Here is a 16368-nt window from a genome sequence, read left to right on the forward strand (position 1 = left end):
CCCGCTCCCGTGGGATTTCCGGGATTGCGTCATTTTCCCGGGAAAAAAAGTAGCCTATGTCCTTTCTCGAGTATCAGAATATCTCCATACCAAATTTCATGAAAATTGGTTCAGTAGTTTAGTCGTGATTGAGTAACAGACAGACAGACAGACAGAGTTACTTTCGCATTTATAATATTAATAAGTATGGATAATGTAACCTAGCAGTGAATATGGCAATGATCAATAGAAACAACAAAGCTATTCTCTATGGATGGAGCTGCCAAGTGCCAGTGTCAGTTCTGTCTTCTGTCGACTGTCAAGTGTCAATTGTCATTGCAAATAAAAAAATATTATGTGTGTAAATAAGCACAATTCTTATAAATGGTAATAATTATTTTAATAAATTAAAAATTAATTACTTTACTGTCTTGATTTTTATTCCAATCCTCGCATTATCAATACATAATATTTAATTGGCCATATTAAAAAAAATGGTACGCAGACAGCGTGAACATAGCACCACTGAAGACGAAATTGTTATCGGTAAATTGTTTACTAGACACATGTACATACCATAAGTCCCTTTTCTAAAATAAAGTCATAAATTTACTTTCATTGATTGTTTTAGATGCTTCTCCCCTCAAGAAACATAAGCGACACAAGCACAAAAAGAAGAAAAGAAAACCTGACAATGAATATGATAGTGATACCTCAATCGATGTTTCTTACGAGGACATGGAAAAGCCGTTCAAATTGAAAAACAGAAAGGATGTACCTGGAACAGCAGCTGAGCTATTAAAAGCACAAACCATGAAGTCATCTGAATGTCGAAAATCAATACCTGGGTCATCATCAAGCACTCCTCCTAAAGTTACTTCCAAGAAAAAGAAGGCAAAAGGCCGTGATAGTGGAACATCAAGTGAAGAAGAGAGATGGTTAGATGCTATTAAATCAGGGAAATTGGAAGAAGTAAGTGATGATCTATACTAATATTATAAAGCTGAAGAGTTTATTTGTTTGTTTGAACATGCTAATCTCACTAACTACTGGTCTGATTTGAAAAATTCTTTCAGTTAGATAGCCCATTTATCGAGGAAGGCTGTAGGCTATATATCATCATGCTAGGACCAACAGAAGCAGAGCCATGCGGGTGAAACCGTGGAGTGCAGCTATTTATTTATAAATAGGAGTCATTATTTATTTTGTAATTGTTTAGACTGTTAAATTTATAGTTTCTTAGCATAAAAATGCAATAAATTAAAATTTCGACCATGAAGGCAGATTTCTTGTCATAGAAAATTCCTAATTCATTGACTATTTTATCATTTTTAGGTAGATGAAGAATTGAAGAAAATAAAACCAAAAGATCCCAAGATGATGACTGCCAGGCAGAGAGCAATGTATGAACGAGGCAATGATAAGGAAACAAGTCCAGGTGGTGAAGTCTTACTAGCCCTGCCATCTGGGTACAAAGAGAAAGTCATGACAGCGGAAGCACTCCAAAAAGCTGCCTTAAAATCACAAAAAAGGAAACAGTTAGCTGATGAAAAGCGAGAAAAAGACAAAAAGAAAACAATGGACAGACTACTAAAGAAACAAGAATCTAAAAATCTGAAGAATGCTCAAAGGGGGAAACCAGTACGAAAACTGGAACCAATGATTGTTTATAAAAATAGTGTTAATGAGATTTCATTGTCACTTCCTCAGGGTGTTCCATATCCTATACAAACCCAACCACCAATTGAAGCTTCAATTCCCATTAAGTGCGGTGTGGAGGGATGCAGCAATAATAAAAAATATAATTGTTCTAAAACAGGCGTACCACTGTGTAGCCTAGAATGTTATAAAAAGAATTTAGCTGTGAATGTGACATGAATATAATTATACCTACCTAAAAATTGTTTTATTTACTGTAACATTTTATGAAAATTAAAATTGTACTTAATATGCCTCATTTGAAGTAACTAAAAATGTTAAAAATAAAGAATTACTGTAACTTTTTGCACTGAACTTTAATTGTATGTTCTTAGATGCAAGTGAATTATGTGTGGTGCGAGTCAAACATATGAGCAGCATTTATATTGCAAGACCTCTTGGTTGGAATGCTTTCTTATCATTCTCTATCTGGAATAAATGTTCTATTTTTCACATCAACAACAGAAAAGGAGATCAATGTTAAAAAATCAAGGAAATAACAAAATAAGTGACATCAAAAGTGAGCATATATTTCATAAGATAATGTAAAACATTAGGGTTTCCACGAATTCAAGCAAAACTTATTAAATGTACATTAATTAGTATGTATTATGAATAATCATAATAGTACAAAGATCCAGCAATTTATTCTTAATTACACATATTAAACATATAACCAACGGAAATCTTATACATTCATGATTTGGTTGATTAAGAACTACAAATAATTCTCATATAGAAATCATTTACATATTATAACACAAAATTGCAGTAAATTAAGTGATATTCCAGTACAAGTCTGATGGTATATTGTATGAATATCCAATATTTCCTATTTTAATCATTATTTTGAATGACAAGTCTGGTAATTTATATGCCCACTTGGTTACAAATACTAAGACAATCCTTAAGAACTTGGTGCCTGAGCATTTTTATAAATTAAAAACATCAATGCATATTATTACGAAACATCAATTTGGCAATTTCCTTGAGCCTCATATGTGATAATAACATTTATGGGATAGTGTGCCATTATAAGTAAAAATTACTTATACATTTGTATTTACAAGATATCCTGAAATTATCATGGAATATCTATAGTTCTCAGTACATTTATACACCTATAAACATATATTAATTCTCACATATAATTTATTTGACTATACGGCATACGCCATGTATGATGTTTTAAAGACATCCAATTAAATAGTTTACAAAGTACACATCCATTTATTTGATAGAACAAAGCAACCTTTTATAATCTAGATAATATTTCACATAAATTTAAATATTTTTAGATAAGTATATGTTTAATAAGCTAAAAAAGACATTTACTTCTCACATTAACAATTTCGCAATATTGGGAACATCAATTGAATACTGTTATATTTTTATAGCCTTATAGTTTATAATTTATCATAAAGGATCACACTACAACAGCTACAATCGTCATTAGAAACATACAAATTTGATTTATCAAATACTGTTCACATAGGAAAAGTTGCAATTGTATGATTTCAAAAACATATTTATTTTAGATATGTACATCAACATTCAGACCTTATACACCAACTACAATATACACTATTCACATTGGATATAAGGATACTAAAATAGTTCATGGAAGTTTCACCAAAGTTTTCAACTATAAATGCTCATTTTCTCATTCCACTGCAGTCATCAAGGTGCTACAGGAAGTACAGACTTGAAAAAGCCTACAATGGCCAAATTTAGATACCGAAGCATGGTATCCATGATGTCAGGAAGCAACCAGCCAGGTATCAGACATTTGTCCTTTTGGAGCTCCTCAGGCGAGCCAAACCGTTCTGTAACTGCTAAGATTGGTTATTCTGCTTATTTGACCTGAGTCGTGCGAGTCCTGAGCGTTCTTCTTCCTCGTCACTTGTGCAAGAGAGGCCACCAACAGCGCCACGAGATGACGTAGCTTGTATCAAATCTTGATCTGGACCATTTCTGCTCTCATATAACAATATTCCAAGAGTCTCTTCGTAAATTCTAGCTTCAGGAAATTCCACTTTTGTGTGTTTTTTATCTGTTGCATAGACTATAGAAGTGCAACAGACCTCTGCACATTTTTTACCGTGTCCAAAAAATGACCAGCAACATATTTCATTAGAGCCAATGACATCTTTTATAAACAGAACTCTTCCACTGAATCTGAGAGACAACTTATCAAACAGCTCTATATTTTTCAATAGATTGTCATCTGAAGTGCTGGTGTATGAATACTTGTTGTTGTGTCTATTTATGAGCAGCTTAACAACAGGCTGAAATATAAAATAATAAATTAATTGTTATCATCAAATCTATAATTTTTCTGCTGAAATGCTTCAATTATGACTATTATTTAATCAATGGCACAGAGTAAATAATGCTATGTTTTGTGATTTGTTATCCATACCATAATACAGAAAATAACATGTTTACCTTTGAAGTTGACATTATAAGCAATTGTTCTTCTTTTTGAGATGTAATTAGGGGAACTCTGCAGATAGGTTCAGCCTCTCTTTCTTTTTTGGCCAATGCCTGTTGGCAGGAATCAGTTAATTCTTCAATTAGAAAGTACTTTGCTTCAGCAAGCAACTCCATTATTTCACGATAGCTGTCTGGCAATGCAACTGTGCCATCTCTCAAATAATTCAGAATTGTGCCAAAATGTTTCCCACACCGATCAATCAATATCCATCCTTAAATTTAATAAATGTAAAATCAAACTCAAATATATTTTATCAGTAGAAAAAACATCCTGTAACGTAAAATTAGATATACCTTCAGAGTCTGTTAAGACTTCCATTCTACCGCTGAACATCGTCCTTAGCATATTATCACTTTTAGTTAATGTTCCAATAGTCGTGTAGAATAAAGTTCCTCCCACGTTTAATTTAACATATTGGGATGGGCTCCCCTTTATCAATGTTTTGTGGTCGCCCGACATTTTAGAAACTTATCTTGCGGTCGGTTGATCACGGAGAAATTCCAGATTTAACGAATACAATTCTTTGTTGAGTTTAATCAGGTTAAACTCTAGTAATTAATTGATATTTCTTACATTTATAGGCATTTTTTTCACTAGAAATATTCAAAACGTATTGATTTTTATTCGCACTACTGACAGTTAAATATATTTTGACAGTGACATTATGACATAGTTTTCGTAAAAAAAATGTCAATGGCACAGTAAGTAATGCTATCTTATTATATTCCATCCACGTCCCACAGCCAAAGAGGATTTTTCACTACGTTTTATCCCACAGCTACAGAGAGCTATTCTTTTTTCTACAATAATTTCTCTATTGTCTACGAAGGGGATGTTAGTATTTTTAAATTTCTTTGTATTTTAGACAAAGACGTTATTACTTATTACCTTAGATCATTAACACCTTGGCCACGGACACCGGCGGCGCGACCGACGGCGCGATGGGCGGCGCGGCAATTCGCGCGGCGCGGTAAGCATGCCACGGGCAGTTGCGTTCGCCGCCGCGACCAGTGTAGACGAGGAGACGAGATGGCTTTATCAAAGTTAGCTCGACATTGTTTGGAGAGTAGCAGCTTTTTTGCTTAAGATTTAATGTTTGGAAGATATAGTGGAGTACACGAATTAAATAGAAATCGTGTTACAGACGGAGAATTCCACCAAAAATATGAAAAATATAGGCATGATGAAAAATTATGTTGCGGGTGGCTAGACTTCCAAATAGCTGGTCTAGCTAGAATTTCTGCAATAAAAGCTTCCGTCTCCATTATCGCGAAAAAAAAACAAACTATTTTAAATTAAGTTCGCTCCGGGAGTAGTCGCCGCGTCTGCCGCTCGACTCCGTGGCCTGCGCCGTAATAACTCATACATTTGTTTCGATCGCTAGTCGTGCCGCGCGATTCGCTCGGGGAAATTCGCCGGTCGTCTCGCTGGTCGCCGCTGCGCGTGGCATGCCCAGTACATTTCCATACATTTGATTCATTCGCAAGACGCGCCGCCAGTCGCGCCGCGCGAATTTTCGCTATAGCGAATTGTCCGTGGCCAGCACGTAAGTAAGATCTAAGCTTATTACTAACTAGACTGTGCAGTGTGCACCAAGGCGCAAAAACCGGTGCGTACAGTGCGACACAAAAGAGATGAAAATAAATGAGGGCGCCACCGTCGCTCATATAGCAACACTGATACTGCGACGCAAGCGATCTTGATACTATAGAATAAAAATCCAAAAATCTATATAATATAATCTAAAATAAATACCGCGATTTAAACCGTTATAATTGTTTCATTGTAGCAATAGTGTAATTTAAGACAAAAATACATTAGTATTTTAATTGACCTACCTAGGTCAAATTTTACTTAAATGTATTTGGAATTAGTTATTTTATAAAAATCGGTCAAGTGTTTAGACTGCAGAGGCACACATAGAATCAAACATACAAACAAACAAGCATACATGCAGCTCAAATACATTACCCTCTTTCTGGGTCCGTCGGGTAGAAAAAAACAAGGCGATTTGAAAACCACATATTTTTATTTTTTTTTTGTAGATAAATTTTGTACATTAATATAATTCATCAAAATCTAAATATTCTACTCCTTCAAAGGACTGATCATCACTCTGTTTCGAGGTACTGGCAAGAGGGTACGGGGCATCTTCAGTATCTGTAAATATGATACAGTAAATATGATTTTTTTTCTTATGGTTTGATTGATTAATAGATAGATAGCTGTATGAAAACAGTTATCACTATACTATGTAGTAAAATCTAAACTAGGTACTTTATTTGAGGCTGGTTGGATTGGATATAACTTCTTGACTCAAATTGTGCTGGTCGCACTATAAAAACTAGTTTTTGTTTACATACAAATAACCTCAAATTAAATTGCGAAAACGTAATAATCGCCATACATACATACATTAAACACTCGTTACTAATGGAATATTCTATTTTACGTAGTACTGAGCAAAAATAAATGGAATCTCACCGGTATATTCTGCTGTACGTTTGTAAACGTTTTCCAAATCAGTCAATAAATTTCCAGCTTGAAATTCGGACAAACACCGAATAAAAACTTTATACACCACATCACGGACACCGCTACGTTTAACCTTTTTCATGATGTCTCCTTTTTTATTTAAATTTCTTGTTCTAAATAACAATTTTATCTCAATAATTCTCCACTTCACGAAAAAAACAACAAATTTTTATTCAACTTGACAGCTACATTGCCAATTCAGGGTTGCCAGGTAATGAAAAACGAATTAGTTCCAAAATAATTAATTTCATCTCTTTTATGTCGTACTATATTTCATTCAAACTTGTATTTTTCTAACTTCTTGAAAGCAAGCGTGTAAATGTCGAGTACATATTATATTGACGATACGCTACCTAATTTAATGTATGTAAAAATAAAGTAAAAAAAATACTGTAAATTATTATTTTCATTCATAGCTAAATAATACAATTTTTATCGTAGCCTTCAGTTACCTAATTGCTCCGAGCCTTCATCTATCAAAAGAGTTGTCAAAACCATGTGAGACAGGACAAGAGACAGAACAGACTAGACAGGGACCTTTTTGGGAGACCCTTCGCTCGGACCGTTCAGGGTTCCGTACCGAAACGGTAAAACGGGACCCTATTCCTGAGACTTCGTTGTCTGAAACCGTGATAGCTAAATAGCTGCAATTTTCACAAATGATATATTTCCGTTGCCGCTATAACAACAAACACAAAAATTTAAAATATGGTAGTTAGATTGTACTTATTATTTGACATATTTTTTTATATACTTAAGTAGGTTAGTGAATCCGTTGCTGTTGCAACAGTTTAGTGCATTAATTATGATAAAATTTTTTCGGCAATTAATGAGGAAGTCATCATGGGGAAATATTGAAAATTTCTACTAAGATATCATATATTCTTTGGCAAAAACAATCTACCTATAAAAAAAACACACATTCACTCAACTTGTTCGTATTACCATGTATTACATAATATTATGTATTACCTTCTAGCAACAATACAATAAAAATAATCTAACGAGGAAAATGATTGTACAATATAGGTACAATTCAGTTCTTTACCTAAAATTAAAGTTATAAACTTATAATTCAAATCTCAACATCATATTAACAACAACAATAATAATTTATCTTGAGCGCAAATAACATAACTGATCAGCACAACCTTAAGCACAACATGCATAAGTACCTGAATAATGCGCTATTATGAGACTGTCGATAAGATCGATAAGACATCAAAATAATGTAACAATAGTAGTAAGAAAGATATCACAAACATCAATTCGTCATGCCTCGACATAACTAAGGTAGATACTTAAGTATACAATTTTTCAGACAAGGAATATAATCAAGTAAGATCCTCTGGTGCTGGTTGCTTTGATTCAGATACCTTCGAATATTTGCTTTTTTTACTACCAAGTAAATTTGCATCTTCTATTGTTTCTGGTAACTTTGTGTTCATCGTTTCTGGTAAAAATATTGACGTGAAAACACTTAAGAAACAGGTACTCGCTAATATTATTCCAGGTAATCTTGAATCAACTCTTCGTCCCTGAAATTTTTATTTTTAGTATGAATATTGTACCTACTTACATAAAAATTGGTTTGTCTTGCAAACATTTGAACATTTTATTAGCCAAGCAACTCTTACCAAGTACAAAATATAAGGCGCAATAGCAGCTGCTGCACTAGAAACAACATTTCCCAAAGACAATCCTGAACTTCTCAAACTGGTAGGATATATTTCTAAATTTAGTAAATTTATAGCAAAAAAGGATATCGATATAATTAATCGTCCAATACCAATTAAAACGCTGTGTATCCACCATGCTCGAATCCACTGCATATTTGCTGAAAATTATATTTATTTTTTACCTATATATTACAGTTAACAAAAGTTATTTTGTTTGAAAATAAAATTCTACATACTTAGTTCCCGAAGAGAAATCAATGTCCAAATTGTTGCTATCACAAAGAAAGACATAGTAACCGACCGTCGTCTGCCGAGATGGTCGCATAACCATGCGCCCAAAAAATTCGCCGGTATCTCGGCAATCGATTGTAGAGAGAACTGAATAAATGGATTTAAGCCAGACTTTTCTCCCGCGCTTAACACTAGGACAGAATAACTTATGGAAATAAATACCCTGAAATGTGAAAAAGAAAATTAAAATTATCTGCAAAATCGTCATTAGGTATACAGGCACCTACCGAGTCTCGAACTAACGTGCGTGATATAAATAATACCATTAATACCTACTAAGTACGTGAACAAGTCATAAAGCATATTTTTTATCAATGTTTACCTACTTAAATTATTTAGTTATGTACCTACTATTTTGAGACTACCTACTGTCACTTTCGACTAGGTACACTATCGGTACTCCCTTTAAAAAAATTATTTGGAGGGTTTTTTTTACCAATCTCACCATAATATAAGTAGCAAAATTGTGTTAAGGGCTAATCTTTTTCCTGAAAATAATGCGAGTGGGCCAAATCCACTATTGCTTTCTTCAATTTCTATTGCCATAAGCTCTTTCTCAGTATCCACCTCCAAGTCGCGGTTATTATCTTTTGCTATCTTCTTCAAACATTTGATGCATTGTTTTGATTTTCCCGTAACACACAACCATCGCGGGGATTCTGGTATTTTCCTATAACATTACAATAACATAGTTTAATAATAACAATGACTCTTATACAACTTTAAGTAAACATTTCATTGACTAAAAACAATTTACGTACCAAGAAAATATAATCCATGGAATTAAAGGAGCTGTTGTAATGATAACAAATAATTTCCAATCTCTAAGCCACCAATAGAATAAGGACACAGTTGCAAGTCCTATACTAAATGCTGTATAACGCATTGATGTTGTGGTAGTTCTCCGTGTTGAAGAAGATATTTCCATAGATATGACAGATACTGACTGAGGAACGGACCATGAAGGGGAAGAGGCAATAATGCAACCAGTTGCAAATATAAAGAATGATGATCCAGCCATTAGTGATATAAGGCGACCCAAAACGATGAGTAACATAGAAATCATGTAGGTAGGACGGCGACCAAATCTAAAACAGAAATAAATACTGATTAATGATTATAATAACAATAACTAAATCTACATTATTTTAATATATCAAGATGAGCGAATAAAACCTGGCAAACGTTGTTCAGAAAACCCTTGACTGAGGCGTATGAAAATTAAAAATGATTTTCTACGTATTCTCACACCTACCAGTACCTAAGTAATAACCTAGACAAGAAATAATCATAGAGAATCGCGAGAAGACGCGGAGAAATTTAGTCACTTTGATCAATCAAGTTTTTTTCAGAATTTCATCTAATCCGCTAAGTGTATCACACGTCCAGACATAATATAAACACTCATAGATAGATATGAGCGTCCAACCAACCAAACAAACCAATTACTGTTTCGATTTATTATAATAAATCTAAAGAGTTTTTTGTTGGGTTGGTTGGAAGCGCTAATCTCAGGAACTACGGGTCCGTTTTGAAAAATTTATATACCCACCTAATCCATTTATCGAGGAAGGATCGGAGCTATACTGGTAAAAACACGGGGCACAGCTAGTTTGTAATAAAATGTAAGTAATAATAAGTTCTATACTTACACATCGCCAATCCAGCCGAATACAACTGAACCAAATGCTTCGCCAATTTTACTAAAAGCGAACAGGTTCGCAATATTTATCTCTTTATCGCAAACCCAATTTTTTTCTGAAGCAATTGTGCTTTCGTACCAAGTTTGATCATACGTGTATGAATCGCATTCTGTAATTTTGAATTAGATAGAAATATAAGAGTAGCTAGGTATGTAAGATTTATTATACCTCATAGGCTTAGAGCATTAAACCAACTGCTCTAAGCTCATAGGTAATAAAAAATTCTTAAAAAATTGTTACAATCTGCTGTTGACATAAATAAATAAAAATTAATAATCGGTATCTGCTATACAATAATCCATACTAATATTATAAATGCGAAAGTAACTCTGTCTGTCTGTCTGTTACTTAATCACGCCTAAACTAGGTACTGAACCAATTTGCATGAAATTTGGTATGGAGATATTTTGATACCCGAGAAAGGACATAGGCTACCTTTCATTGCGAAATATGTACCACGGGCGAAGCCGTTGCGGACTGCTAGTATCTATATTATATATAGTTATGAAACTGAAATGACGTTTCAAAAGTGCTTCTAGAAGAAGTCTAAATTGAAATAAATAAATGTTTGAGTTTGAGTTTTGAAACTATTTATCCATAGCACATATTAAAAGCAATATCTCGAGATTAGATACAGATACAGGATCGTTATTGCTGTCGATAACTATCTATACAAATATTATAAAGAGGAAAGGTTTGATTTTTTGTTTGTTTGTTTGTATGAATTGAATAGGCTCCGAAACTACTTGGCAGATTTGAAAAATTCTTTCACTGTTGGAAAGCTACATCATTTCTGAGTGACATAGGCTAGGTTTTATCCCGGAAATCCCACGGGAACGGGAACTATGCGGGTTTTTTTTTGAAAACGCGGGCGAAGCCGCAGGCGGAATGCTAGTCTATTATAATTCTTGTATATGTCTTTCTCAAATTGCTCAAATCCGGATTGGTCGAGTAATTTCGGGATCAGATCGCCCCCCGCTAACAGCTATGATATACATATAATATGGCAAGAGGATTAATCCAAAACAGTTAATTTCGAGGAATATTACCTATTTATAACATTTATGTAAGTATAGAAGTAAATTAACAAAGGTCCTTAAAAATACCATGCGAATAGAAATATAATATTGCGGTCACAGCTACTGGGTCATGACTCGTGATAATAATTATTTGGGTATAAAGTGTACCTAATCAATATCAAAATATAGGTATTCAGCAGTGTATTTTCGAATTTCCATAAATAATAATTTAAAAAATCATATTTTAACTTAACGACCGCGACATAATTAATTATTAACGAGCACTTACCCGTTGTTTCATTGTTAACATCTGGATGTTTATAAATGGTGCAGCTTTCAAATTTAACATCACCGTTGATATCGGTATGCCTAAAATTTTATTTCAATGTTACAAATAGAAATAAAATTTTGAAAAAAAAACGTTATAAGTAAGTAAGTAAGTAAGTAAGTGTGAATAAATATTGATAAATACTTACACTGGGATATGTTTAAGTTTCCACGTATAATCACTTATGTTGATATCAGTTTTGTCAGGTAGTTTGCACGTGTATGGAGTAAATGCTAGGGCTAAAATAATATTCATATATGCCATACTCCATAAAAACACCACCAGCACATTGTATTTTACATCGAAACATTTTTGAAATTTTCCCTCGTTGCCTACTTCGGAGAGAGCTTGTTCGTATGCGATGCCCATTTAATTAGGTAAATGAAAATAATAAAAAAAACACCAAATTTAATATTCAGACAATTATTGTACGCCTAACTAACTATACCAATGAAACTCATCACAAAGTACTCGACAGAAAATTATTTATATCTCTTAAGAATGGCATGATAACATTATTTACTTTTTATTGTTTGGTTTATTTAAGACATACATAATATAGTGATTAGTTAAGATCATAATTATTTCAATGTGTTATTTAATATTAGATGAAAAAGTGTATAAAGATTATTTACTTAGAACAAAATGAAACATTTAAAACAAATACTTTCTACTGTTTTAAATTTTAATCTTATTGTTATTCACGATAGAATATGTTTAACAATTTTATTATAATACTAGCGGTCCGCCCCGGCTTCGCCCGTGGTACATATTTACGTTTTCTCTACATAAAAACCATCCTCGTACTTCAAGGAATATAATAAAAAAAGAATTATCGAAATCGGTTCAGCCGTTCTCGAGTTATGCGCTTACCAACACATTTTGCGATTCATTTTTATATACAGGGTGTACCAAAAAGTAGTGATGAACGGAAGCTGAGAGGTAGAGGACCTAGAGGGCTATCCGAATCACCCCCATGTATGTAATGCGATTTTTCGTATTTTCGGAGTTATGACGATTTTTTCAATTTTTCACCTATCGCCGAGTACGATGATATTTTCACTCATGCTGACGTCAATGATTGCGGAAGATGCTTGATTTTTTTTGTGTGCTAAGCTGAAAGATAGGCCAATTCAGTATGGTAACATTTACTATCGTTAGATCTTTGAATGGAATAAAAAAAAGAATGAAATGGCAAGAAAGATAAAATTACCCAGTATGTTCACCACTTCAAGAGCCCGTAAAAAAATAAAATCACATAAAAAAAGTTTTCCGTTTGACTTTTAAAAACTTGCTCTATCTATCAGATAGCTACCCTGAAAATTTCATTTTATTATTCAGAAGGCTTCAATCGAAAAATTTGAATCTAAATGAGGTAAGTGCAAAAATTGAATTAACATGATGATCATTAAAACCAATAAATAGGTGTTTAATTACCAGAAATTTTTAAAATAACCCCGCTGTTGCTCAATGCAAGTGCGACATCACCGTAAAAAGTAGTCTTTTAAATGTCTGAATGCCCTTTTATCATTTTTAATGGTTTCTTCTGCTACTATGAATTTCCGGGTTATTTCGTCCAAATTGTGGCAGTCTCTCGTCTTTGTAGTATCCCCACGGAAAATAATCAATAGGGTTTATGTCCGGGGACCGTGCAGGCCAGGCTAAAGGGCCAAGATACCCTGAAAGATGGATTGGTCGTTGCAGCCTGCGCATGCGCCGGTGAAGCCTGCCTTAAAGCCTGGCCTCCACGGTCCCTCGACCTAAACCCCATTGATTTGTTTCAATGGGAATATTAAAAAGACTTCGGCTACTTGAGAGAATGCCACAATTAAGACGAAATAACCCGGAAATTCATAGTAACAGAAGAAACCATTAAAAATGTTAAAAGGGCATTCAGACATTTAAAAGACTACTTTTTACGGTGATGTCGCACTTGCATTGAGCAACAGCGGGGTTATTTTAAAAATTTCTGGTAATTAAACACCTATTTATTGGTTTTAATGATCATCATGTTAATTCAATTTTTGCACTTACCACATTTAGATTTAAATTATTCGATTGAAGCCTTCTGAATAATAAAATGAAATTTTCAGGGTAGCTATCTGATAGATAGAGCAAGTTTTTAAAAGTCAAACGGAAAAATTTTTTTATGTGATTTTATTTTTTTACGGGCCCTTGAAGTGGTGAACATACTGGGTAATTTTATCTTTCTTGCCATTTAATTATTTTTTTTATTCCATTCAAAGATCTAACGATAGTAAATGTTACCATACTGAATTGGCCTATCTTTCAGCTTAGCACACAAAAAAAATCAAGCATCTTCCGCAATCATTGACGTCAGCATGAGTGAAAATATCATCGTACTCGGCGATCGGTGAAAAATTGAAAAAATCGTCATAACTCCGAAAATACGAAAAATCGCATAACATACATGGGGGTGATTCGGATAGCCCTCTAGGTCCTCTACCTCTCAGCTTCCGTTCATCACTACTTTTTGGTACACCCTGTATAAGAAGAAGATTAGATACAACGTGACGTATATTAAGAAGTAGGTGTTCATTGTAAACAAATTTACTGAATAAGCTTAGCCTAATGTTTAAATTTCCTAGAAATACTATATGATTATCATCATATTTTTAATTGTTATTTGGTATAATTTTAACAAAATTAATGTTATGTGAAGGTACGTACCTATTGTGTTAAAAAAATAAATATAAAATCTTCGAAAATAGTACTGAAATGTTTTTCTTTTCAAGCATAATATAATATTTACTATATTACACTATTTCAGTGATAAATATATCCAATAAAATTTAAATCACAATTGTCGTTCAAACTTAAATAATTTTTTATTCTACTCTTTTCGTTTCTTTTTTTTTTTGTTTGTTATAACCTATGTGAAAACGATTACCTATTGCAATCTAAATCTTACATTCAAAATGTAAAACATTTACAATTCATATTGCTGTTTGCATCTAATCTAATCTAATAAATATTATAAAGGCGAAAGTTTGTAAGGATGTATGGATGTATGGATGTTTGTTACTCTTTCACGTAAAAACTACTGAACCGATTACAATGAAATTTAGCACACATATAGAGGGTAACTTGGATTAACACATAGGATAGTTTTTATCCCGGAAATCCCACGGGAACGGGAACTATGCGGGTTTTCCTTTGCAAACGCAGGCGAAGCCGCGGGCGGAAATCTAGTTTAAATCTAATTTTATAATTATATGTATCTGTTTTATGAGAATATATTTACACAGTGTCCCGCCGTCGCATCGGTATACTATACTGAATGAAATTTATTATAAATAGCATACGCTGACCCCTTGACCACCGAGCGGCCCGATCGGGCCGCGACACAATAGATTTTCTATTGTGTCTGTGATTCCGAGGACTGAGGGATTGACTCATCAAGCAGACAGAGCATACAAAATACTCATAAAATCACTTGTAATTGCTTGTAAACAAGTAAAGCGCTGTAGGCTCTATCTCCGATATTTACGATGTTAACGAAATGTAGGTACCTATTCGTAAAAATCAACTCATAATATCACAGACTTAGATTACAAAATAAAATACAGATGGAGCATGACAACCGCCCGTCGCCCTTGTCAAAGAAAATACGAAATCAAAAGCAAATACGTCGCTGCTCCAGTGCTATAGCGCATATAGTGTCATGCAATACGTCAAAAAGGGTTTGCAATTTTAGTAAAAAAATGCTGTCTTGTGATAATAAAACGCTGTAAAATTTGTTCCCGAAAACAAAAAAAAAGATAAAACATCGTTTCACAGGTTTTCTGTAGATTATTTGGCTGATTCATTTCTTTATACGAATAATAATTTTACAGATACGAAGGAATACAAAACTTCAACGTATGTTGCCAGTATTTTGAAAATGAATTTGCCATTTTTATTGGTAAAACGGTAAAACGGTTAAAAGATCTTCAGGGTAATGGTGTTGGATTTTTCGATCGTGAATGTGATTATTTGTAAAGTGCACTAAAGGTTCATGATCATTATAAGATTATTTTAATAAGCATAATACATTATTTTGTTACTTTTATAAAGCTTAAAAACGCCATGGTCGTTTTCGCTAGCGATTTAATTTATGTGAACTCTATGATGGATATGATGAAAATAAAATGTCCCGTATTCTCGACTAAAAACTACCGCTATTTGCATTCATATATTATTTTGAAAAATAATACATATAATTATTACAGTTAATATTGAAAATTTTTGAAGTGAAACTTCTTTATCGGGGTTGGAAAAAAATTTAGTGTAACATTTTTTCGTTTCGTTACGTGCCATCTTTTTCTTGTCCCTACCACGCGTGATTCAACGTATTTCTGTAAAGTTGCAAATGATTTTTTGAAAAATAAGGTCATAAAGAAGTTTCTCTTCTTACGTGTGTACACTAGTACACGCACACATTTTTTTATTTAATTAAATTAATTAAATATTTAATACAATTATTTTGTCCATATATTGCTTTAGTAGGCAGGTACTTTATATAATAAAAGATTTTTTACAATATTATAAAAAAAATATACCAACAAACCCGAAATAATATTAAAATAAAAATTAAAACTTGACTGCTAATTTATGTATATAGCCTACGTCACTACCG

General features: G+C 33.2%; 3 protein-coding genes across 4 annotated transcripts; 1 reads left to right on the plus strand and 2 right to left on the minus strand.

Moving 5' to 3' along the window:
- Positions 1-280: 280 nt before the first annotated feature.
- Positions 281-1874, plus strand: LOC149905965 (INO80 complex subunit B). 2 transcript variants are annotated; one of them, XM_090105615.1, is made up of 3 exons: positions 281-366; positions 611-951; positions 1315-1874. In XM_090105615.1, the coding sequence occupies exons 2-3, from the start codon at positions 718-720 to the stop codon at positions 1855-1857; spliced, it is 777 nt and encodes a 258-aa protein (XP_089961741.1). In that variant the 5' UTR covers positions 281-366; positions 611-717; the 3' UTR covers positions 1858-1874. The 2 variants fall into 2 exon arrangements, with proteins under 2 accessions (XP_089961741.1, XP_089961740.1); XM_090105614.1 differs by lacking the exon at positions 281-366 and adding an exon at positions 382-525.
- Positions 1875-2191: 317 nt separating this feature from the next.
- LOC149905966 (BTB/POZ domain-containing adapter for CUL3-mediated RhoA degradation protein 3) lies at positions 2192-4883 on the minus strand. Its single transcript, XM_090105707.1, has 3 exons — positions 4468-4883; positions 4126-4385; positions 2192-3965 (listed from the first exon to the last, which is right to left on the minus strand). Exons 1-3 carry the CDS (start codon positions 4631-4633, stop codon positions 3513-3515), a joined length of 879 nt encoding a protein of 292 aa, XP_089961833.1. The 5' UTR covers positions 4634-4883; the 3' UTR covers positions 2192-3512.
- A 2775-nt stretch (positions 4884-7658) lies between these two features.
- On the minus strand, positions 7659-12172 carry LOC149905967 (organic cation transporter protein). The gene is made up of 8 exons (XM_090105573.1): positions 11878-12172; positions 11691-11770; positions 10332-10491; positions 9441-9767; positions 9125-9349; positions 8625-8842; positions 8347-8546; positions 7659-8247 (listed from the first exon to the last, which is right to left on the minus strand). The coding sequence occupies exons 1-8, from the start codon at positions 12096-12098 to the stop codon at positions 8044-8046; spliced, it is 1635 nt and encodes a 544-aa protein (XP_089961699.1). The 5' UTR covers positions 12099-12172; the 3' UTR covers positions 7659-8043.
- Positions 12173-16368: the final 4196 nt, after the last annotated feature.

Source organism: Colias eurytheme, chromosome 9 (genome assembly GCF_061535395.1).
Source record: "Colias eurytheme isolate Ceu_HAF_F1 chromosome 9, ilColEury1 Martin Lab GWU primary, whole genome shotgun sequence".
Taxonomy (NCBI): domain Eukaryota; kingdom Metazoa; phylum Arthropoda; class Insecta; order Lepidoptera; family Pieridae; genus Colias; species Colias eurytheme.